The sequence below is a fragment of the Salmo trutta genome, chromosome 34 (assembly GCF_901001165.1).
Source record: "Salmo trutta chromosome 34, fSalTru1.1, whole genome shotgun sequence".
NCBI classification, from domain to species: Eukaryota; Metazoa; Chordata; class Actinopteri; order Salmoniformes; family Salmonidae; genus Salmo; species Salmo trutta.
The window spans coordinates 34,389,733-34,416,582 of NC_042990.1; the positions used below are offsets into that span (position 1 = coordinate 34,389,733).

The 26,850-nt window shown below is 42.8% G+C and overlaps 1 protein-coding gene across 1 annotated transcript in view; it reads right to left on the minus strand.

The window, feature by feature from the left end:
• The window catches only part of LOC115174068 (CUB and sushi domain-containing protein 3), a gene marked incomplete in the record, with an annotated part of 716,433 nt that overhangs the window by 332,886 nt on the left and 356,697 nt on the right, over window positions 1-26,850 (minus strand). Inside the window, 1 exon segment of the mRNA XM_029732731.1 lies at window positions 15,425-15,537. Within this exon segment, the coding sequence (XP_029588591.1) occupies window positions 15,425-15,537 (113 nt within the window).

Sequence of the window (26,850 nt, forward strand, 5' to 3'; positions counted from 1 at the left end):
TCTAGCAATTTCCCCAAGCACACTATAACTCAAATGTTAAAACTAAATTGTGACCTGACAATATATCACTAATTAAAATGTAATTCTGTATGACATAGCTACAATGTGTTTGGCTCAAGTGCTGGTCAGCAGTTTTAATTGGTAAAGTGCATGGGGCTGAAATGAATAGCTAGGTTCCATCTATCATTCATTTATGTCATAGTAGATCAATCAAAACAATCTTGCATTCTCTGCTTTAGCCTGTTGAGGCCACGGGTTAGCAATGAACCCTGAGACGGGATTGCTAGCAAGGCTGGAAATTCAAAACATCAAAAATCTAATCATTTCAATTTCTCAAACAATCAACTATTTTAAACCATTTAAAAGATAAACATCTCCTTAATCTAACCACATTGTCCGATTTTCAAAGAGGCTTTACGGCAAAAGCATAAAGTTAGATTATGTTAGGACAGTACATAGCCACAAAAGTACAAACATCCATTTTCAATTCAAGGTCAGGCGTCACCAAAAGCAGAAACCAGCTAAAATTATGCACCAACCTTTGACAATCTCCATCAGATGACACTCCTAGGACATTATGTTATACAATACATGCATTTTTTGTTCCATCAAGTTCATATTTATATCCAAAAAACGCATTTTACAGTAGCTGTGAAATTCTGATTTTTTTCTTCTCTGAAATGCTTCCGGTGAACAACGTTACAATTTTCAAAATTACTATTCGAAAACATTGGTAAATTATAATATTGTCATTCAAATAATTATAGTTTAACATTTCGTAAATGATACTGTCTTGCCAGATTTCAAAATAACTTTACTGGGAAATCACAAGTTGCAATAAACCAGGTGCTGTGCTAAGAACAATAAGCTAGCCTAATTAGCTTAGCATCATCTTGTAACCATGTAATATCAATAATACTATTGTCAATAATCCATTACCTTTGATTATCTTCATCCATTGGCAGTTCCAGGAATTCCAGGTCCACAACAAATGTGGTTTCTTTTGACAAAGTTCATAATTGATGTCCAAAGAACTCCAAGTTGTTCCATGTTGTTAGCGCTTCGGTGGCTACTAAAAAGTAGCGCGGGGGGGGTGTGTGAAGTCACGGCAAAAAGTTACAAAAATAATCTATTTATTTTTGTTCAAACATGTCAAACGTTGTTTAGCATCAATCTTTAGAGCCATTTTTAACGTGAAACATCAGTAATGTTTCAACCCGACCTCACCTGTGTCTAGAAAAACGTTTTTGAAAAATGTCCCGTGTCTCATGATTGCGCAGGTGCAGGCCATAATGGAAGTGACGACATCCCACGGACGTCAACTTCAATGCATTCTTATTTTCTCCCTGTTAATCATGGAAGCTTCAAACAACTTTCTAAAGATCGCTGACATCTAGTGGAATCCGTAGGAGTTGCGAACTGAATCCTTTCTCACTATGGTATCTAATAAACAATGACACTAAATAGTACAGCCACAAAATTCTCATTTTTTTTAATCTATTTTTCTCAGGTTTTTGCCTGCAATATGAGTTTTGTTATACTTACAGACACCATTCAAACTGTTTTAGAAAATTCAGAGTGTTTTCTATCCGAATGTGTTAATAATATGCATATCCTAGCTTCTGAGTTGGTGTAGGAGGCAGTTAAAAATGGGCACGTATTTTTTTCAAAATTCTCAATACTGCCACCGTGGCCCGTAGAGGCTAAGCATCTGAGATGGGCACTCTAACAAATCTAGAAAGAGATAGTTCTGGAGAATATCTACTGCCTATCAGGGTGACACTTTTCCTAAATGTATTGTCCGGGAAGGCAAGGAAGCGGATATGAAACATGGGAGCAAATTCGGACCTGATTGAAGACTGAATCATACAAAGAGTCCAAAGAGTCCAACTCTAGGGTGAATTCTGGGATGAAGTACTATCATTGAGCCCCATCTGAAGCCCCATTAGTGGGCAGTGAGGCTCTTAGCTACATTTGGGTTCCTATTTCCTACCATTGCTTCTTTTTCTTACAGACAGTGATCCACACCATAATGACTGAACACTCAAGGTCAGGATTGTTTTAACTGAACGGTCTCGGCCATGAAAGGCCAAATGTAACACATACGTATCCATCACCTCTTAAAGTGGAACTGACAGCATTTTAACTACTTTGCAGATATGAATAAACAGACATTTATAATATCAGTATTATCCAGACAAATTTAGTTTAAATTTCAATTTATTTGGCTAAGGTGTATGGAAACTTCTGACTTTAGCTGTATATACAGTACCAGAGAAAAGTTTGGACACACGAACTCATTCAATGGTTTTTCTTTATTTTTACTATTTCATACATTGTAGAATAATAGTCAAGACATCAAAACTATGAAATAGCAAATATGGAATCATGTAGTAACCAAAAAATTGTTGTCACGCCCTGACCGGGTGAACTCAGGTGTTTTGGGTCAGGGTGGTTTATGTTGGGTGGTTTTCCTGTGTTTGTTTTCTGTTTTGCGTTGGAGCCTTGTGTTGGCTCTATTGGGGAGTATTTCTATGTTGGTTTCTGTCTTCCCAATTAGAGACAGCTGTCGCTAGTTGTCTCTGATTGGGATCTCATTTAAGTTCATTTTCCCCCACGCTGTTCGTGGGGAATTGTATTTGCATTGCTATTCGTAGCCTGTGAAGCTGTTCGTTCATGGTATCGTTTATTGTTTTGCTGGTTCACCGTTCTAATAAAAATGATGATGAACCAAACCTCCGCTGCGCCTTGGTCCCTCTATAACGACGAACGTTACAGAATTCCCCACCGAACCAGGACCAAGCAGCGGGAGGAAAAGGAGCGCGAGAGATGGGCTCGCGAGGGAAAGGAGTTCTGGACCTGGGAGGAGATCATGTCGGGGAAAGGACCCTGGCGGACGGACTCCCAGGTCGAGGAGGAAAAGCCAGCCGGTAGACGGAGTCGCAGGCGGCGGTCGAGGAGGCCCGGAAAACAGCCCCAAGAAAATTTTTGGGGGGGGCTAATGGGGTGGTCCGGTAGGGCAGAGGAAGAGCCCAGACCACTGCTCTCGTGGGGGATGACGGCGGAGGAAGAGACGAGGATGAGGCAGTTGATTGAGGACCTGCAGAGGGAAGATCTGGAGGAGGAGCCCTGGTATGCGGAGTTGCGCGCTGTGTCGCCAGTGTGCCCGCACAGCCCAGTGCGTCCGGTGGACAGACCCAGCACATGCCGTGCTAAGATGGGAATCCAGCCGGGACGAGTGGCTAAACCAGCTCCACGCTACAGGTCACCTATACGTGTTCACAGTCCTGTCTGGCCCGTCCCTGCTCCCCGCACCAAGCCCACGGTGCGTGTCCACAGTCCTGTCCGGCCCGTCCCTGCTCCCCGCTCCAGGCCACGGGAAGCGGAGTTGCGCGGTGTGTCGCCAGTGCGCCCGCACAGCCCGGTACGTCCGGTGGACATGCCCAGCACATGCCGTGCTAGGATGGGCATCCAGCCAGGACGAGTGGCTAAACCGGCTCCACGCTTCAGGGCACCAGTACGTGTTCACAGTCCTGTCTGGCCCGTCCCTGCTCCCCGCACCTGGTTAGTGGTGCGTGTCCCCAGTCCTGTCCGGCCCGTCCCTGCTCCCCGCACCAAGTCAGTGGTGCGTGTCCCCAGTCCTGTCCGGCCCGTCCCTGCTCCCCGCACCAGGTTAGTGGTGCGTGTCCCCAGTCCTGTCCGGCCCGTCCCTGCTCCCCGCACCAGGTTAGTGGTGCGTGTCCCCAGTCCTGTCCGGCCCGTCCCTGCTCCCCGCACCAGGTTAGTGGTGCGTGTCCCCAGTCCTGTCCGGCCCGTCCCTGCTCCCCGCACCAGGTTAGTGGTGCGTGTCCCCAGTCCTGTCCGGCCCGTTCCTGCTCCCCGCACCAAGTCAGAGGTGCGTGTTCCCAGTCCTGTCCGGCCCGTTCCTGCTCCCCGCACCAGGTTAGTGGTGCGTGTCCCCAGTCCTGTCCGGCCCGTCCCTGCTCCCCGCACCAAGTCAGTGGTGCGTGTCCCCAGTCCTGTCCGGCCCGTCCCTGCTGCCCGCACCAAACCAGTGGTGCGTGTTCCCAGTCCGGCACGGCCCGGGTCCGGTCCACCGGTGCCCAATCCTGTTCCGGGCGACGGCTCCGCTCCAGAGCCTGGGCATGCCGCTCCACAGTGGTCCAGTCCGGGCCAGAGGGGTAGGGCTAAGGTGGAGGCGGGGGGGAGAACACGCCCGGGGCCAGAGCCTCCACCGAGGGTGAGGCGCCCACCCGGATTCCCCCCCCTAATAGACTTAAGTTTGGTGCGCCGGGAGTACGCACCGTTGAGGGGGGGGTACTGTCACGCCCTGACCGGGTGAACTCAGGTGTTTTGGGTCAGGGTGGTTTATGTTGGGTGGTTTTCCTGTGTTTGTTTTCTGTTTTGCGTTGGAGCCTTGTGTTGGCTCTATTGGGGAGTATTTCTATGTTGGTTTCTGTCTTCCCAATCAGAGACAGCTGTCGCTAGTTGTCTCTGATTGGGATCTCATTTAAGTTCATTTTCCCCCACGCTGTTGGTGGGGAATTGTATTTGCATTGCTATTCGTAGCCTGTGAAGCTGTTCGTTCATGGTATCGTTTATTGTTTTGCTGGTTCACCGTTCTAATAAAAATGATGATGAACCAAACCTCCGCTGCGCCTTGGTCCCTCTATAACGACGAACGTTACAATTGTTAAACAAATCAAAATATATTTTAGATTCTTCAAAGTAGAGGATAAATAAGAAACTGGCACACTGCTATTGATAGTATCACTGCTCTTTAATAAGCTTTATGTATCCTCCTCACGGCTTTTGCCAGAACTTTTGTGAATTTTTTAAATGAGCATCTTTATGTAGACATAGCCCCACCCACATTCGTTCCAAGCATCGAAAGAGGTTGGAGTCGAGGGAAACAAATAAGTGCTACCAAACATAACAATGTGCACTTCATATATATTAGAGTGAAGTGTGTACATAATCAGCCAGTATTTTTTACCCGTCTTCCGAATGGTAGCTATGAATGCAGAGGTTGCGCACAGTGCAACAATATGATGAAGTGTGAATATTTCTGACACCCACATACAGGAAAAACGTTCCACCACCCATGTTATCTACATGATTAAATGTCTGTGTGGGCTGTGTTATGTAGGTAAAACCTCTCGTTCTCTCAAACAGAGAATGTGTGAACATAAAAGTTAAATCAGGAGAAACAACAGGGATTATTCAGTTGCAGTACATTTTAATGACCTAAAAGATTACATTTCTACCTTTAGATTTTGTGGCATAGAGAAAGTTAAGATATCAGATATCAGACAGAATATAAATAATACTCTGATCAAAAGAGAATGTTTTGAGATTTTTACCCTCCAGACATTATTTCCTAAAGGTCTTAATGATGAAATGCCTATGTATGTTATGTTGTAAATGTGAACATGAATTATGCCCCCGTTTCAGATTACTTTGATGTTTTTTTTGCGCTGTACCCAATGATTTATGAAAAGTTGCTCGATGTCCTCATTGCGGTTTTACAGATGTGGTTAAGACTAGAGGTCGACCGATTAATCAGTATGGTCGATTAATTAGGGACGATTTAATTAGGACCGATTTCAAGTTTTCATAACAATCAGTAATCGTAATTTTTGGATGCCGATTATGGCCGATTACATTGCACTCCACGAGGAGACTGCGTGGCAGGCTGACCACTTGTTACTCCAGTGCAGCAAGGAGCCAAGGTAATTTGCTAGCTAGCATTAAACTTATCTTATAAAAAAAACAATCAATCTTAACATAATCACTAGTTAACTACACATGGTTGATGATATTACTAGTTTTTCTAGCTTGTCCTGCGTTGCATCTAATCAATGCGGTGCCTGTTAATTTATCATCGAATCACAGCCTACTTCGCCAAATGGGTGATGATTTAACAAGCGCATTCGCGAAAAAAGCATTGTTGTTACACCAATGTGTACCTAACCATAAACATCAATGCCTTTCTTAAAACTAATACACAAGTATATATTTTTTAAACCTGCATATTTAGTTAATATTGCCTGCTAACATGAATTTATTTTAACTAGGGAAATTGGGTCACTTCTCTTGCATTCTGTGCATGCAGAGTCAGGGTATATGCAGCAGTTTGGGCCGCCTGGCTCGTTGCAAACTGTGTGAAGACCATTTCTTACTAACAAAGACCGTAATTAATTTGCCAGAATTTTACATAATTATGACATAACATTGAAGGTTGTGCAATGTAACAGCAATATTTAGACTTAGGGATGCCACCCGTTCGATAAAATACAGAACGGTTCCGTATTTCACTGAAAGAATAAACGTCTTGTTTTCTAAATGATAGTTTCCGGATTTGACCATATTAATGACCTAAGGCTCGTATTTCTGTGTGTTTATTGTATTATAATTAAGTCTATGATTTGATATTTGATAGAGCAGTCTGACTGAGCGGTGGTAGGCAGCTGCAGGCTCGTAAATATTCATTCAAACAGCAATCTGCGTTTGCCAGCAGCTCTTCGCTGTGCTTCAAGCTTTGCGCCGTTTATGACTTCAAGCCTATCAACTGCCGAGATTAGGCTGGCAATACTATAGTGCCTATAAGAACATGCAATAGTCAAAGGTATATGAAATACAAATGGTATAGAGAGAAATAGTCCTATAATTCCTATAATAACGACAACCTTAAACTTCTCATACTGAATATTGAAGACTCATGTTAAAAGGAACCACCAGCTTTCATATGTACTCATGTTCTGAGCAAGGGACTTAAACGTTAGCTTTTTTACATGGCACATATTGCACTTTTCATTCTTCTCCAGCACTGTGTTTTTGCATTATTTAAAGCAAATTGAACATGTTTCATTATTTATTTGAGACTAAATTAATTGTATTTATGTATTATATTAAGTTAAAATAAAAGTGCTCATTCAGTATTGTTGTAATTGTCATTATTACAAATATACACTGCTCCAAAAAATAAAGGGAACACTTAAACAACACAATGTAACTCCAAGTCAATCACACTTCTGTGAAATCAAACTGTCCACTTAGGTAGCAACACTGATTGACAATAAATTTCACATGCTGTTGTGCAAATGGAATAGACAACAGGTGGAAATTATAGGCAATTAGCAAGACACCCCGAATAAAGGAGTGGTTCTGCAGGTGGGGACCACAGACCACTTCTCAGTTCCTATGCTTCCTGGCTGATGTTTTGGTCACTTTTGAATGCTGGCGGTGCTTTCACTCTAGTGGTAGCATGAGACGGACTCTACAACCCACACAAGTGGCTCAGGTAGTGCAGCTCATCCAGGATGGCACATCATTGCGAGCTGTGGCAAGAAGGTTTGCTGTGTCTGTCAGCGTAGTGTCCAGAGCATGGAGGCGCTACCAGGAGACAGGCCAGTACATCAGGAGACGTGGAGGAGGTTGTAGGAGGGCAACAACCCAGCAGCAGGACCGCTACCTCCGCCTTTGTGCAAGGAGGAGCAGGAGGAGCACTGCCAGAGCCCTGCAAAATGACCTCCAGCAGGCCACAAATGTACATGTGTCTGCTCAAACGGTCAGAAACAGACTCCATGAGGGTGGTATGAGGGCCCGACGTCCACAGGTGGTGGTTGTGCTTACAGCCCAACACCGTGCAGGATGTTTGGCATTTGCCAGAGAACACCAAGATTGGCAAATTCGCCACTGGCGCCCTGTGCTCTTCACAGATGAAAGCAGGTTCACACTGAGCACGTGACAGACGTGACAGAGTCTGGAGACGCCGTGGAGAACGTTCTGCTGGCTGCAACATCCTCCAGCATGACCGGTTTGGCGGTGGGTCAGTCATGGTGTGGGGTGGCATTTCTTTGGGGGGGCCGCACAGCCCTCCATGTGCCCGCCAGAGGTAGCCTGACTGCCATTAGGTTCTCGAGATGAGATCCTCAGACCCCTTGTGAGACCATATGCTGGTGCGGTTGGCCCTGGGTTCCTCCTAATGCAAGACAATGCTAGACCTCATGTGGCTGGAGTGTGTCATCAGTTCCTGCAAGAGGAAGGCATTGATGCTATGGACTGGCCCGACCGTTCCCCAGACCTGAATCCAATCGAGCACATCTGGGACATCATGTCTCGCTCCATCCACCAACGCCACGTTGCACCACAGACTGTCCAGGAGTTGGCGGATGCTTTAGTCCAGGTCTGGGAGGAGATCCCTCAGGAGACCATCTGCCACCTCATCAGGAGCATGCCCAGGCGTTGTAGGGAGGTCATACAGGCACGTGGAGGCCACACACACTACTGAGCCTCATTTTGACTTGTTTTAAGGACATTACATCAAAGTTGGATCAGCCTGTAGTGTGGTTTTCCACTTTCATTTTGAGTGTGACTCCAAATCCAGACCTCCATGGGTTGATAAATTGGATTTCCATTGATTATTTTTGTGTGATTTTGTTGTCAGCACATTCAACTATGTAAAGAAAAAAGTATTTAATAAGATTATTTCATTCATTCAGATCTAGGATGTGTTGTTTAAGTGTTCCCTTTATTTTTTTGAGCAGTATATATATATATATATATATATATATATATATATATATATATATATATATCGGCCGATTAATCGGTATCAGCCTTTGTCGGCCTTCCAATAATCGGTATCGGTATCGGCGTTGAAAAATCATAATCGGTCGACCTCTAGTTAAGACGTTTTATGTACATACTTTATTCTAATATTTATGAAATGCACATTGTTATATTTGGTAGCAATTATTTGTTTTCCCTCGACTCCAACCCCATTCGACTCGTGGAACGGATGTGGGTGGGGCTATGTCTACATAAGGGTTGACTTGCAAAAACTCTGACGAAGTCCGTGAGGCCGATAAGTAAAGCTTATTAAAGAGCAGTGATACTATCAAAAGCGGTGTGCGGGTTTCCTCTTTTTTCTCATTTTTATTCAACTGTTACCATGCACCTGAAAAAAAGATAGCTCAGATGTGCGATTGCCTTTTGAATTTTAGATTCTTCAAAGTAGCCATCCTTTGCCTTGATGACAGCTTTGCACACTCTTGGCATTCTCTCAACCAACTTCATGAGGTAGTCACGTGGAATGCTTTTCCAACAGTCTTAAAGGAGTTCCCACATATGCTGAGCCTTTGCAGGCTGCTTTTCCTTCACTCTGAGGTCCAACTCATCCCTAACCATCTCAATTGGGTTGAGGTCAGGTGATTGTGGAGGCAGCACTCCATCACTCTCCTTCTTGGTCAAATAGCCTTTACACAGAGTGCAGCTGTGTTTTGGGTCATTGTCCTGTTGAAAACCAAATGATAGTCCTACTAAGCGCAAACCAGATGGGAGGGCGTATCGCTGCAGAATGCTGTGGTAGCCATGCTGGTTAAGTGTGCCTTGAATTCGAAATAAATCACTGACAGTGGCACCAGCAAAGCACCCCCACACCATCATACCTAGTGGTTTCTTTGCAGCAATTTGACCACGAAGGTCTGATTCACACAGTCTCCTCTGAACAGTTGATGTTGAGATGTGTCTGTTACTTGAAATCTGTGAAGCATTTATTTGGGCTGCAATCTGAGTTTGCATTTCATTGCTGATTTCTGAGGCTGGTAACTCTAATGAACTTATCCTCTGCAGCAGAGGTAACTGTGGGTCTTCCTTTGCTGTGGCGGTCCTCATGAGAGCCAGTTTCATCATAGCGCTTGATGGTTTTTGGGACTACACTTGAAGAAACTTTCAAAGTTCTTTACATTTTCCGCATTAACTGACCTTCATGTCTTAAAGTAATAATGGACTGTCATTTCTCTTTGCTTATTTGAGCTGTTCTTGCAATAATATGGACTTGGTCTTTTACCAAATAGGGCTATCTTCTGTAAACCACCCCTACCTTGTCACAACACAACTGATTGGCTCAAACGCATTAAGAAGGAAAGCAATTCCACAAATGTACTTTTAACAAGGCACACCTGTTAATTTAAATGCATTCCAGGTGACTACCTCCTCAAGCCGGTTGAGAGAATGCCAAGTGTGTGCAAAGCTGTCATCAAGGCAAAGGGTGGCTACTTTGATGAATCTCAAATATATAACATATTTTCATTTGTTTAACACTTTTTTGTTTACTACATGATTCTATTTGTGTTATTTAATAATGTTGATGTATTCACTATTATTCTACAATGTAGGAAATAGTAAAAATGAAGAAAATAAAAACCCTGGAATGAGTAGGTGTGTCCAAACTTTTATTTGGTACTGTACATCTGTGCACTTGTGGGAATTCTCATAAGTCACCCTGTTAAGAGAGCATTTCAGTACCAATTAGACTGCCTTTGGCTCCTTGATTGGGAACCGTGCCAGATGCGGTGCAAAAGTGATTGCATACTAAATGACAGATTTTATGGTATAATTCGTTTTTATAATTAAATCGTGGCAACTAACCCGCTGGTCTTGCTCAGTGCTCGGTCACCACAGACAGAACAAATAACTACCATGAATACTATAGCTAGCTCTTAGAGTAACATAAACATGTCTGTCCTGAACAGCTTATGCATAACATACACTTCCATATATTAATGTGGATTTTATGGGAATGGCCTGCCACTCCAAATCACTGAAAAAAGCACGATAGGGGTTGAGGGATGTGAATAGATTTCTTTTTGCTGCTTTGTGGCAGAGCAATTTAGCATGAATTTTGCCTTTAATGGTAGCCTATGTACTGTTTTCCCTGGATATAATTCTCACACAATATGTTAGGAAACAACTTGATTATTGATTTTATTATTTGATGACTTTGAGGTCGAATGCAGATCTGATTGTTAAGAGAAGATGATTTAAAACCTCAATTGGCAGCATTCAATCAATCAATGATCAAAATAGACAATGCTCTCCAAGCCTCTGGCTGTCTAAATTGAGACACTGGACCAGGTTCAAATAAAACAAAATGGACGTCTGGAATACTGGGGACCTATTAAGTGGCCTGATGCTGTAGAAGCAAACACGCTAATATTAATGGCATTATGATATAGGCCAATGGTTGAAGGATCCAATCTGACAGAAACATAGTGAAGACTTGCCAAATTAATTACTCCCCTGAGGCCAATGGTAAATTCTAATTTATATTACTCTGCACTGGCCTGTGGTCTACTGATAGAGGAACAGAGGTTGCCTTATCAAAGATGGCATTAGCTCCAGGGGAAGAGATTGTCTGTGACACCAGTCTTCTGGTCATGAATTAACATGAAGTCCTATTTCTGACTGCACTGCTTAGAGGAGTGGGGAAATGGTCTGACCAGTGGCAGAGTGCGCTGTGATTCAGTATGCTATACGAGGGGCGTTTGGAACATTTTCATTCTAGGGAAGACAGGAGAGAAAGAACCCTGGAGGATCATTGATTGGATTAATTGTTGACGGTTAGTTTATAAAAATCCTGATGTTGCTTGAAAAGGACCATTTGGTTTCCAACTCAAATGTGCAGATTCTTTGGTAAAATTGAATTATAGCGGGTCCTGTATAGAGTTCCTGTGTATATATGGGTTGCATAACACATGCATAGGAACTACATACAGTAGACATCCACAGCTAAACTCATCTACATTTACTCTATCAGGTAGTTACAGAACCTTCAGAAAGTATTCACACCCCTTGACTTATTCCACATTTTGTTGTGTTACAGCCTGAATTCAAAATTTATTAAATTGTTTGTTTTTAATCTCACCCATCTACGCACAATACCCTATAATGACAAAGTGAAAAAATATTTTTAGAAATGTTTGCAAATGAAAATGAAATACAGAAATATCTCATTCCCCTGAGTCAATACATGTCAGAATCACCTTTGGCAGCGATTACAGATGTGAGTCTGATTACGTAAGTCTCTTAGATCTTTGCATATCTGGATTGTACAATATTTACACATTATTCTTTAAAAAATGATTCAAGTTGGTTGTTGATCATTGCAAGACATTTTCAAGTCTTGCCAAAGATGTTCAAGCCGATTTAAGTCAAAACTGTAACTATGCCACTCAGGAACATTCAATGTCATCTTGGTAAGCAACTCCAGTGTATATTTGGCCTTGTGTTTTAGGTTTTTATCCTGTTGAAAGGTACATTTGTCTCCTAGTGTCTGTTGGAAAGCAGACTGAACCAGGTTTTCCTCTTAGATGTTCCCTTGTTTCCTTGTTGCAAACAGTATACATGTTTGGAATATTTTTATTCTGTAGAGGCTTCTTTGTTTTGACTCTGTCATTTAAGTTAGTATTGTGGAGTAACTACAATGCTGTTGATCCATCCACAGTTTTTTCCTATCACAGCCATTCAACTGTTTTAAAGTCACCATTGACCTCCCTAAGCAGTTTCCTTCCTCTCCGGCAACTGAGTTAGGAAGGTCACCTGTATCTTTATAGTGACCGGGTTTTTTGATACACCATCCAAAGTGTAATTAACAACTTCACCATGCTCAAAAGGATATTCTATGTCTGCTTTTTTTTAAATAATAGCTGCCATTCTTTGCGAGGCATTGGAAAACCTCTCTGGTCTTTGTGGTTGAATCTGTGTTTGAAATTCACTGCTTGTCTGAGGGACCATACAGATAATTGTATGTGTGGGGTACAAAGATGAGGTAGTTATTCAAAAATCATGTTAAACACTACTAATTGCACACAAAGTGAGTCCATGCAATTTATTATGTGAGTTGTTAAGCACATTTTTGCTCCTGAACTTGTTTAGGGTTGCCATAACAAAGGGATTGAATACTTGTTGACTCAATTAACTTGAAATTGAAAAGCATAATTCCACTTTGACATTATTGGGTATTGTATGTAGGCAAGTGACAAAAATGTCACTTTCTAAATTCAGGCTGTAACACAACAAAATGTGGAAAAAGTCAAGGGTGTGAAACTTTCTGAAGGCACTATAATGCTATTCGTGAACTCCTTTCTAATAGTGCTGAACAGCAGCAAGGCTGCACACATACAAATACAAACATTGTCTGTGTTCAAATTCCCCCTCAAACTTTGATTAAGGTGAGACGTGGTCTCTTCCATTCCATTGCTTATCAGAGGTGGCCTTGAAAAGAGGCCCAGCAGCATTGCCAATAACAGCTTCAATTCGCCCGCCACCGACTTCCTATGAGAGATGAGCTGCATTGAGAGGGAGCGCAACAGCTGGCTAATGTCAATAACTGGTTCAATCAGAGATGTGAACGTGCTTTTTCTGATGGGATTTCTTTCAGACAGATCCGTTGGGTAAATTGGATTTTGGGGTGGTTTTGGTGTCCTAAGGTGCTTTGCAGCTGCTGCTTTAAAGCTGGGCTGCTTGTTGCTCACCAGGTAGATTGAAGCTGGTCTGCTTGTTGCTCACTAGGTGGTTTGAAGCTGGGCTGCTTGTTGCTCACCAGGTGGTTTGAAGCTGGGCTGCTTGTGGCTCACCCGGTGGTGTGTACCAGTAGGGCCACATTAAGAAGTCTCACACAGGGCCGTTGTCAAGGGCAATACATCCCTAGGCAGACATCAACGCAGAGATGAAGATCAAATCTCAATCTTCTTGCTGACCAATCTCACCAAGTGCGGAGGTAAAGGTTTGTCCATTTTAAAAACCTTTTGAACCCACTACTGTTCCTGGCACCAAGCCAGAAAATAAATGAGGTTCTAACGTCCTTTTCGTTGAGAATATTCACAATAAGTTGTGTTTAATAAAAAAGTCCTCAATGTGTGACACTTCATATACTGATGTCCAATGAATAGCTCTTTAGCAGGGTATTAGAAAAATGGTTCGCTAACTATTTACAATCGTTAGTAAATGATGAGAATATTATTTATTCATACCCTATTCTTTCTTTAAATACAGACGTTGCCTTTGTGAGGATGTGAAAAGTGCTTTAACATTGTCCTCTGGAGAGGTGTCAGGGACAGAAATAAACCCATTCAGATGCACTGAGCTATTCTCTGCAGATCTGTTTCAGAGTGAGTTTAACCCAGTGGTTCCCAAACTAGGGGTCACAACCCCATGTGGGGTCGCCTGATATGTAAATGGAGTCTCAGGAGAATTAATACCCTGCTGTCTCCCTCACAGCATTAAAACTCATGGTACCCTTCGCCAGCTCATATCTGTGTGAAGCCAAGTTCCCAGTTGTTTTGAATGCAGCATTAGAGACATTATGTCAGACTAATTTGCAATTGCCTGTCATAGCCCCACACTAAAAGTATGTGATGGTGAGTTGAGAAGACAATCAGAAATACTGTTAGAATGTTTTTCAATTGACTGCGAACATTTTCAGATATCAAAATGGGGTCGTGGATGAAAACAGTTTGGGAAGTCCTGGTTTAACCCCTGCTTCTTCACATTCTATTAAAGCTACAGTCTGTGGTCTGGGATCCTTGAAGAATACTATGTAAACACTCACACCTTATGTGTTAACAGGTGCTTCGAGGAAAAAGTCAAATTCCAGCAGATCCTTGAAGGATATAACTTAAATAAATGTCTCATGAGTTCAGAGTCATAAAACAAACATGTACGTTTTTATTTGTTTATTAAATCACGGAATCTAGCTTTAAAGCATCTGATGAGCTAATAAGCAAACTTAGCACCTCGTCGTATCTTATAAAGTGGTTCCGGGAGCTATTTTTAATCCAAACACATTTTCCATGATGTAACAGTAGGCAAACATATTTCATATTTTATATGTTATCCAGGTCCTTCAATAGGATAAAAAAAATTCAGTGTGGGGGACATTTTTAAAGATTTGGTTTATGGTACATTTGTGTCAGAATAACCCCACAAACACAACACACAGCAATGCACATGTGAGTATATGATTCTGAATGATCTATTATACAGTAGCTTCATTTCGTTTAATCAGCAGCTTTGGAATAAGATGGGAAAAAAGAGACAGCTATTTCAAAAAGAGGAGAATAAGTGATTTGTTGTTAATCTATTGGTTAGTTTGGAAGAGGCAAAAAACACTTTTTTAATTGAATGCTGTGCTGCGCTGTGCTGTGCATACAGTAGTTGGCATTGCTACAGAGAGAGGGTTCTAATTAAAAGTAAAAACCAAAAGCTCTAATTGCCCACCCAAATCATGTCCTCGGGATTTACGGTTTCCATGAGAAAATAAATATGTATCTTGTAGTTGTAATCATGACAGTTGAAAGACAGAATGATAGAATGACTACGTCAGTCTGAAACAAAAAAAAATGACATGAAAAGAAAAGAAAACAGCAAATCTAAGAAGACAGCCCTATCATGACAATAAGAAGAAAAACTAATTAAGGAGGACAGAGTGAAGAGGTGTATGATTCATCCCCCTTTCAGAGCACTATGTGTTGATTCTCTCAGGGCTTTAAAAGGATTACACTCTTATTTAAGTTTTTCTTTTAGGTGGTCAGGAAACTCCTTGCTAAGCGTCTTTGCATTGATTGAAACAGAGGCTTACCTTGATAATGGGCGCTAAAGCCCCGGTATCGATGGTTACTGTCGGTTACAAAGTGTAGCCTCAGCCAGTTCTTGTTGCTGACAATAGGAGACGGGACATTCATCCCAGATAACCTGAGGAAAACAAGAGGAAAAAATCATTAGGTTTTTTTACATCCACGTTCAAAGTCAGCATGCTACAACACCGGTGTCTTTTAGTGTCTCAGCCAATCAAAAAAGATAACCCTTTTTTTTTCTTTTTATTTTTTTAAACAAGGTTGGGACAGGCTGGGACACAGTACATAGGTAATAAAAAAAAATGGCATCTTGTAGACCTAAGTAAAAATGGTGGAATTTCAAAATCCAAAGTCAGGTTGCTTATTATGCATCAATGACAATAGGACATATTCATAGGGTAATGTTGAATGGAGAAACAGGATGTCCATTCCCCTGGTGAGAACACTACAAAAGAGGAGGATCCTCAACTGTATTAGCCACACGCCCTTGGTCAAAGCCTAACGCTTCAATCACACCGACAGCGTCATTGCATTTTTGGTACACCAGAATGACATTCATTTCCAATGAAGCCCTGTGTTTACCTTTCATTTATTTATTTCACCTTGCAGCGCTGCGTCGCAGAGGCAGTTGCAGTGCGTTCTGTGTGGTGCATACTTAGGATTTATCTAACGTATGCATCTAACTGTATGTGTAGACTGCTTGACAGAAATGGTAGCAGAAGATGAATGTTGAACTGTTGTTGCATATATATCCAGATGATGCTGCGTACTATTTTGCCCAATGACGCTGTCGGTGTATTGGAAGCATTACACTCTGGTGTGTAGACATACGGAGTGTATACAAAGCATAAACACGGTGTATGAAGACCCTTATACGTTAGTCACAAAGTGAAGGCTACCGCGTGGAGATCATAAACAAAGCATATAAGGAGCTTATATATTAGTCACAGAGGATTAGCTACAGTATATCCACCTGTTCAGAACGTCACACCGGTACAGGCTTAATATGCTTACAGAGTAGATAGTGTATCTGGCCCTCGCCCTTGCACGGCTTTGGCCCATGCCACCACAACACACAAAGGAGCTGGCCAGAAGAAACGTCTATGAGACGAGTAGCCTGCCTTCGAAGGGACTGGGCTCTCTTCCCTCTTCCTCTCCCTTCCTCCTCTTCCTCCCCCTCCCCTCATTCCCGCCTGCCTCACACCAACCTTTACTGATGACTGGTGGGATATGTCATTAAAAGGACACGGTCACATGGATCACAGCTTAGTGGCTTCTCCAAGCTGGAGCTGTGCCATATCATTCATGTTATCACGCAAAAAGTCTCTTCCATTACCCACACTGTGGGAGCGTCCCAAATGTTCACCTATTCCCCGTATAGTGCACTACTTCTGACCAGAGCCCCATGTGTCCTGGTCAAAAGTAGTGCACTATGTAGGGAATAGGATGCCATTTGGGTCACATCCTGGGACAGAGGCAGAGACAGCAGAACAGAACAATGTCTGGTTTAACCTCACCCACTCCGCCCTTAACTGCTTTGGAAATATAGTATTTGCATAAAGTGACTGTAATTACTTTACATGTATCCACTGCTCTTAGCATAAGGTTTGTTGAAAGAGTGAACAGAAACATTTCTACAGGATGTGCTTAGCACAGATCCTCACTTTGGGGGATACAGAACATGTGTACCACTGGGAAAATGTTAGGAATGTGTAGAACCGATGTAAAGAACAACACAGAGGTCTCAAAACAATAACAGTAGGCTTGGCACTCTGCCTGAGTTAAACCATTTCACATACTCGAATAACCATAGTATAAATGTTATGGATGGAATCCCTTTCAAATGTACACATATTCGTGGAGGAAATGTCATCTACTTGAACTAGCACCTTCGTTACCAGAGCAGGAGGCAACTCCGCAGGGATATTTTGTTTATGTGGAAGAGCATCATTGGCCACACAGCGAGTTAAGGTATCAGTGGCGTCGTGTTTCTCATCCAATAATATACATGTTAATTACACGAGTTAAACCATTCTGCGCTGGACATAATTCCAACAGAGGGAGAGGGTTGTCACCATCCCTCCCATGTTAGACAGTTGAGTGCTACACTATTATTGTAAATAAGAATTTGTTCTTAACTGATTTGCCTAGTTAAATAAAGGTTAAATAAAGGTAAAATAAAGGTGAAATAAAATAACAAATCTGTGAAAGCAAAACTACAGTACTAGTGGCTCCGGTAGACTAGTCCACTCTGTGGCTTTCAGAGGCCTTTCCATACATGTCATTGTCAGAATAGTTTCATGATTACACATAGCCTACAGAGTAGAATGGAGCTGAGGAGACGTCGCTGTATTCATCCAGCTTAGCCTGGCAATCACTGTCCCTCTACAGTGAGCAGACGACACCAAGTCTGAGACTTAATGCCTCTCTACCACCAACCAACCACCCTGTCAGTCAGTCTCTTCTCTTTCACTGTATGTGTTCGAAATGTAGTGCATTGATTGTACTGTAGTGTAAAGCAGGCCGGGGCCCACGGTGCGGAGACCGTGACATCCCCAACTGGACTCGGAGGTAATTGATTAGTCATCCCACACATCCCAGTCTCAAAGCTTTAGCCTTTTCTCTATCTCCCATCCATTTGACAAAATATAAATGACACAAACATTGGCTGCATGAGACAAGATAGAGTGAGCTAGAGAGTGATGGAGGGAGGGAGGGGTAGAGCGGAGAGAGAGAGAGAGCGGGGCCAACGCCACCACAGCAACAGAAAGGGGTTATTCACTCAGGCATTTACACTGAATGTCCTGTCTTTCTGGATTCTGAAAACCGTTCACGGTCTCAGAAATAACTTGGTGTGAATTGATAGTGACAAGAAGAGGCAACATTGGCGAGACTTGGGGGCTACATAGCAACAGTGTCGCCGATGTGTCATCAAAGTACTCAAGCATTCTCAATGCAATTCTAATATTAACTTTAAAATCCCTGCGGTGCTGGCTGAATGGGCCTGTAGTCAGACAGGAGTTCAATATCCGACAGGAAGGAAATAATATACTTTTTTCTAAATTCTCACTTTTAAAACGCAGAAAAGAAACTGGAAAGTAGCCTAGCACCTATTCCAAACATCATGTCAGTCTGCAGAACAGTGAATGTGTGTGATCTAGGTTCATCTAGTCTGACATTGGATGTGTGTGATCTAGGTTCATCTAGTCTGACATTGGATGTGTGTGATCTAGGTTCATGTAGTCTGACATTGGATGTGTGTGATCTAGGTTCATGTAGTCTGACATTGGATGTGTGTGATCTAGGTTCATGTAGTCTAACATTGGATGTGTGTGATCTAGGTTCATCTAGTCTGACATTGTATGTGTGTGATCTAGGTTCATGTAGTCTGACATTGGATGTGTGTGATCTAGGTTCATCTAGTCTGACATTGGATGTGTGTGATCTAGGTTCATGTAGTCTAACATTGGATGTGTGTGATCTAGGTTCATCTAGTCTGACATTGGATGTGTGTGATCTAGGTTCATGTAGTCTGACATTGGATGTGTGTGATCTAGGTTCATGTAGTCTGACATTGGATGTGTGTGATCTAGGTTCATGTAGTCTAACATTGGATGTGTGTGATCTAGGTTCATGTAGTCTGACATTGGATGTGTGTGATCTAGGTTCATGTAGTCTGACATTGGATGTGTGTGATCTAGGTTCATGTAGTCTGACATTGGATGTGTGTGATCTAGGTTCATGTAGTCTGACATTGGATGTGTGTGATCTAGGTTCATGTAGTCTGACATTGGATGTGTGTGATCTAGGTTCATGTAGTCTGACATTGGATGTGTGTGATCTAGGTTCATCTAGTCTGACATTGGATGTGTGTGATCTAGGTTCATGTAGTCTAACATTGGATGTGTGTGATCTAGGTTCATCTAGTCTGACATTGGATGTGTGTGATCTAGGTTCATGTAGTCTGACATTGGATGTGTGTGATCTAGGTTCATGTAGTCTGACATTGGATGTGTGTGATCTAGGTTCATGTAGTCTAACATTGGATGTGTGTGATCTAGGTTCATGTAGTCTGACATTGGATGTGTGTGATCTAGGTTCATGTAGTCTGACATTGGATGTGTGTGATCTAGGTTCATGTAGTCTGACATTGGATGTGTGTGATCTAGGTTCATGTAGTCTGACATTGGATGTGTGTGATCTAGGTTCATGTAGTCTGACATTGGATGTGTGTGACTTAGGTTCATATAGTCTGACATTGGATGTGTGTGTGTGTGTGCATTCCCCTACATGTGGCCATGCTACATGAACCTAAATCACACACATCCAATGTCAGACTACATTAAACCTAAATCTATTAGTAGACAGAAGGTCAGACCCTCCCCCCACAACAGATCAATAAACCTAAAGTGACCCTTTACACACACACACACACGCGCACACACACACACACACACACACACACACACACACACACACACACACACACACACACACCACAGAATTCTCGAACATCAGTGTTCCAAGTCCCATCTAGCTGGGATCAATATGCTCTAGGAAGCTCCATGTGAAAAAAGGAGAGAGATTCATTATTAACAAATGATAACAGGTTTAGTGTTCCTTAATCAGTGAATCTGTCTTAATTGCCGGCCCTTTAATTAAAACTGGTGGCAGGTGATTGCGCACAAATACGTGGAACACACACACAGACTCACACACACATGCACACACACACACACACACACACACACACACACACACACACACACACACACACACACACACACACACACACACACACACACACACACACACACACACACACACACACACACACACACACACACAGACAGACACACCCATGGAGGGGAGAAACAGAGAATCAGGGCTGGCCTCTGCATCAGCTCTGGGCGGCAGGCAGTGTACAACGCTGGCGGACGCCTCATCAATCACCACCCCAGCGTCAGAGACGGATGGGAGGCCGCTGGGAAGCAGGGCGCGTCTCTCCATCAAACTGATGTTTTAAAAGTAAGTAATCAGTGTTCTCCACGGGCACTCCTTCTGTGGCAGAGCCCTCCACCTTTCTACTCCCTTCTCTCCTCCCTCGTTCCTCTCCTCCCTCATTCCCCTCCTCCCTCATTCCCCTCCTCGCTCTAGTCCCTCTTCTCTGCTGATTCACTGACAGCCTCCTCACTTTGATACAGTGAGTCAAGGCCTCTCCACCCCATTGGATACCGGAAACTATATTTCATCCATTTCATTGCAGCATGCAGGGTCGACGTGGAACTATCCAAACTGCATTCTGGGCTCTGTGTGTATAGGCGTCAGACCGTTCACCCAAGAACCGCACCAAAACACAAGCACAGTAAAATCCGTAATTTGCTGTAATGCTCTTCTCTAATCGAAAATGCTGTGGTCAAAAACAAACAGAATGGCAGAATAGAGTGTGTATTTTTCTGAGGCTAAGATGATATTTATCCAAATTATATTCTTTGTTGCAGTAAATGGCTGCCATAATTCAAACCTTCCAGTCTCAGAAGAAAATGAATGGATCTAAGCGAAAGAGGGAAAAATAGTACTTAACCAGGGCCTAGCTTATCTTCACAAATAGACTGAAATAAGACTTTCCATTTCAGGGTTTCCAATACATAGCTAATCCATTCAGCAACAATAGAAAATCCAACAGGTGTAAATTAGAAAAGAGTTTAATTTAAATCCCTACATTACGTCACCTGATTGGAACTAGCCTGTGAGGTCGGGCTTTTTCGAGAACCTGCAGGAAAGTGTATAATGCTGTAGTGACGTATTGAAATACATGATTTATCATTCATAATCAAGGAATTTCTTATATTATCATAATACATCCTTACAAACAGGACATCCCTGCATACAGTAAATGATACCCAGTGTGAAGCCTATTTCCTGCAATGTTAATAGTTGTTGGGTTCGCTCTTCACTCTACCCAGACACTCCCTCTTAACCCCTGTGTAGTATTAACATTCTGGATACTCCTCTTGTCCTAAGGGTCAAAAATGACCCGCCTTCCATAAACCCCTAAAATAAAGCATCTTAATTGAATTTTAATCAACCTGTCATTCATCACAAACTTTGTGAATATCTGGGATTTACCTCTTCACAATGCAGAAAGACTGCATTTAATCAGTGGACACCACTTGTTTTTATTACAACACACCTGTCATAATTGTTTTCTTTACTGAAGTAGAGGTTTATTATTATTATTATTATTATTGCTAAAGGTACTGCATAGGTGTAAACATCATTTTCTTAGCAAGCGATAGCACTTGTATAGCCTAAGAAAGTAGCAGAAATGTGAGAAAGTAGTTTTGAATGCATTTTATTGAAGGGAAACAATAAAAGTAATTAACTATTTAGGCTACATATTGATACTGTACAATGAGGGATTCAACAAAAAAATACTGGTCTTCTCCCATTTTTGAACCATTGCCCCCACCCACAAGGTGTATAAACAACAACAATAAATAAGAATAAGATAATAGATACAAAACAAAAACGTGAAGAACATAAATCAATCAACTCTAATTAGCACATGTGGGGCAGTATGCAAGTGTGTGTGCATAGACTGCAGATGTATTTCTTACATGTGCAGCACATAGTATTTGTTTTACAGTCCTTTGGGGGGCAGAATTGGGATCTCCTCCTCTTGTCTGCCCCAGCTGCAGTCTCAGGTGGATCAGGACAAGATTCAGCACCCTGAACTGCTTTCACACGTGACATGTTTAAAAAAAAAATATTTCACCTTTATTTAACCAGGTAGGCAAGTTGAGAACAAGTTCTCATTTACAATTGCGACCTGGCCAAGAAAAAGCAAAGCAGTTCGACACATACAACAACACAGAGTTACACATGGAGTAAAACAAACATACAGTCAATAATACAGTAGAAAAATAAGTCTATATACAATGTGAGCAAATGAGGTGAGATAAGGGACGTAAAGGCAAAAAAGGCCATGGTGGCGAAGTAAATACAATATAGCAATTAAAACACTGGAATGGTAGATTTGTAGTGGAAGAAAGTGCAAAGTAGAAATATAAATAATAGGGTGCAAAGGAGCAAAATAAATAAATAAATAAATACAGTAGGGGAAGCGGTAGTTGTTTGGGCTAAATTATTGATGGGCTATGTACAGGTGCAGAGATCTGTGAGCTGCTCTGACAGCTGGTGCTTAAAGCTAGTGAGGGAGATAAGTGTTTCCAGTTTCAGAGATTTTTGTAGTTCGTTCCAGTCATTGGCAGCAGAGAACTGGAAAGAGAGACGGCCAAAGGAGGAATTGGCTTTGGGGGTGACCAAAGAGATATACCTGCTGGAGCGCGTGCTACAGGTGGGTGCTGCTATGGTGACCAGTGAGCGGAGATAAGGGGGGACTTTACCTAGCAGGCTCTTGTAGATGACCTGGAGCCAGTGGGTTTGGCGACGATTATGAAGCGAAGGCCAGCCAACGAGAGCGTACAGGTCGCAGTGGTGGGTAATATATGGGGCTTTGGTGACAAAACGGATGGCACTGTGATAGACTGCATCCAGCTTGTTGAGTAGGGTATTGGAGGCTATTTTGTAAATGACATCGCCAAAGTCGAGGATCAGTAGGATGGTCAGTTTTACGAGGGTATGTTTGGCAGCATGAGTGAAGGATGCTTTGTTGCGAAATAGGAAGCCAATTCTAGATTTAAGTTTGGATTGGAGATGTTTGATGTGAGTCTGGAAGGAGAGCTTACAGTCTAACCAGACACCTAGGTATTTGTAGTTGTCCACATATTCTAAGTAAGAACAGTCCAGAGTAGTCATGCTGGACAGGCGGGCAGGTGCGGGCAGCAATCGGTTGAAGAGCATGCATTTAGTTTTACTTGTATTTAAGAGCAGTTGGAGGCTACGGAAGGAGATTTGTATGGCATTGAAGCTCCTCTGGAGGGTAGTTAACACAGTGTCCAAAGAAGGGCCAGAAGTATACAGAATGGTGTTGTCTGTGTAGAGGTGGATCAGAGACTCACCAGCAGCAAGAGTGACATCATTGATGTATACAGAGAAAAGAGTAGGCCCAAGAATTGAACCCTGTGGCACCCCCATAGAGACTGCCAGAGGCCCGGACAACAGGCCATCCGATTTGACACATTGAACTCTATCAGAGAAGTATTTGGTGAACCAGGCGAGGCAATCATTTGAGAAACCACATTGTGCCCCCTCAGTCCATCTGTCACATCAAGCACAACCCGCATCCCATGGTTCTTCTCCGGGCCTCCACTGGTCGGCTTCCCTGTGTAAACTTGCATCTTCCAAGCGTAGCTGGATTGTGCATCACAGGCCACCCATATCTTGATGCCATACTTTGCTGGCTTGCTGGGCATATGCTGCCGGAAAGGACAGCAACCTTTTGACAGAAGAGATTACTATCAGTAATTAGTATCAGTGTCACAGAAAACAATCGCATAAATCAATGATATTACAGAAATACATAATAAAATGAACAGTGAAAATCAACTACATTACAGATATGAAAATAAAAATGTACCTCTGAATGGAACCAGTTGCTCATCCACTGTTACTTCAGGCCCAGGGTTGTAGAGGTATGGCAGACGCTCCACCCACTTCTCCCAGACCTCTCCTATGGCCGCCAGTTGGTCTCGCAAATGTCTTGCAGTTTTTGACTCACGGTTATCAAATCGTAGCATTCTTGAGAAAGCGTGAAAGACTTTCAGTGGCATCGTGGCACGGAAAATCGCCCTTCCACTCTCTGCATCCTAGAAACTACATGTAGCCTCACCTCGGGACCTATTGTCACGTCCTGACCAGTAATAGGGGTTATTTGTTATTGTAGTTTGGTCAGGACGTGGCAGAGGGTATTTGTTTTATGTGGTTCGGGGTGGTGGTTTGTTTAGTAGGGTATTTTTTTTTAATGTATGTTTATGTATGTTGAACCCTCGACAACTACTATGATTATTATTATTTGACCATGCTGGTCATTTATGAACATTTGAACATCTAGGCCATGTGCTGTTATAATCTCCACCCGGCACAGCCAGAAGAGGACTGGCCACCCCTCATAGCCTGGTTCCTCTCTAGGTTTCTTCCTAGGTTTTGGCCTTTCTAGGGAGTTTTTCCTAGCCACCGTGCTTCTACACCTGCATTGCTTGCTGTTTGGGGTTTTAGGCTGGGTTTCTGTACAGCACTTTGAGATATCAGCTGATGTAAGAAGGGCTATATAAATACATTTGATTTGATTTTGATTTGATGTATTCCGGGGTTTTTTGGGCAGTGTCCTATGTTAGTGTATTTCTATGTTCTGTCTAGTCTTTTGTATTTCTATGTTTTGTTAATTGGGGTTGGACTCTCAATTGGAGGCAGGTGTTTTCTAGTTGCCTCTGATTTTATTTATTTATTTATTTTTATTTCACCTTTATTTAACCAGGTAGGCAAGTTGAGAACAAGTTCTCATTTACAATTGCGACCTGGCCAAGATAAAGCAAAGCAGTTCGACAACATACAAAAACACAGAGTTACACATGGAGTAAAACAACATACAATCAATGATGCAGAAGAAAAAAATCAGACTATATACAATGTGAGCAAATGATGTGAGATACGGGAGGTAAAGGCAAAAAAATGCCATGGTGGCAAAGTAAATAAAGTATGGCAAGAAAAACACTGGAATGGTAGATTTGTAGTTTGAAGAAAGTTAAAAGTTAAAATATAAATAATATGGTGCAAAGGAGCAAAATAAATAAAATAAATAAATACAGTAGGGGAAGAGGTAGTAGTTTGGGCTAAATTAAGGATGGGCTATGTGAAGGTGCAGAGATCTGTGAGCTGCTCTGACAGCTGGTGCTTAAAGCTAGTGAGGGAGATAAGTGTTTCCAGTTTTAGAGATTTTTGTAGTTCGTTCCAGTCATTGGCAGCTGAGAAATGGAAGGAGAGACGACCAAAGGAGGAGTTGGCTTTAGGGGTGACCAGAGAGATATACCTGCTGGAGCGCGTGCTACAGGTGGGTGCTGCTATGGTGACCAGTGAGCGGAGATAAGGGGGGACTTTACCTAGCAGGGTCTTGTAGATGACCTGGAGCCAATGTGTTTGGCGACGATTATGAAGTGAAGGCCAGCCAACGAGAGCATACATGTCGCAGTGGTGGGTTGTATATGGGGCTTTGGTGACAAAACGGATGGCACTGTGATAGACTGCATCCAGCTTGTTGAGTAGGGTATTGGAGGCTATTTTGTAAATGACATCGCCAAAGTCGAGGATTGGTAGGATGGTCAGTTTTACGAGGGTATGTTTGGCAGCATGAGTGAAGGATGCTTTGTTGCGAAATAGGAAGCCAATTCTAGATTTCACTTTGGATTGGAGATGATTGATGTGAGTCTGGAAGGAGAGTTTACAGTCTAACCAGACACCTAGGTATTTGTAGTTGTCCACAAATTCTAAGTTAGAACCGTCCAGAGAAGTTATGTTGGATGGGCGGGCAGGTGCAGGCAGCGATCGGTTGAAGAGCATGCATTTAGTTTTACTTGTGTTTAGGAGCAGTTGGAGACCACGGAAGGAGAGTTGAATGGCATTGAAGCTCGTCTGGAGGGTTGTTAACACAGTGTCCAAAGAAGGGCCAGAAGTATACAGAATGGTGTCGTCTGCGTAGAGGTGGATCAGAGATTCACCAGCAGCAAGAACGACATCATTTATGTATACAGAGAAAAGAGTTGGCCCAAGAATTGAACCCTGTGGTACCCCCATAGAGACTGCCAGAGGTCCAGACAGTAGGCCCTCCGATTTGACACACTGAACTCTGTCAGAGAAGTAGTTGGTGAACCAGGCGACGCAATCGTTTGAGAAACCAAGGCTACTAAGTCTGCCGATGAGGATGTGGTGATTAACAGAGTCAAAAGCTTTGGCCAGGTCAATGAATACGGCAGCACAGTATTGTTTCTTATCGATGGCAGTTATGATGTCGTTTAGGACCTTGAGCGTGGCTGAGGTACACCCATGACCAGCTCTGAAACCAGATTGCATAGCGGAGAGGGTGCGGTGGGATTCGAAATAGTCGGTAATCTGTTTGTTGACTTGGCTTTCGAAGACCTTAGAAAGGCAGGGTAGGATGGATATAGGTCTGTAGCAATTTGGGTCAAGAGTGTCACCTCCTTTGAAGAGGGGGATGACAGCAGCTGCTTTCCAATCTATGGGAATCTCAGACGACACGAAAGAGAGGTTGAACAGGCTAGTAATAGGGGTTGCAATAATTTCGGCAGATAATTTTAGAAAGAAAGGGTCCAGATTGTCAAGCCCAGCTGATTTGTAGGGGTCCACATTTTGCAGCTCTTTCAGAACATCAGCTGAATGGATTTGGGAGAAGGAGAAATGGGGGAGGCTTGGGCGAGTAGCTGTGGGGGGTGCAGTGCTGTTGAATGCAGTAGGG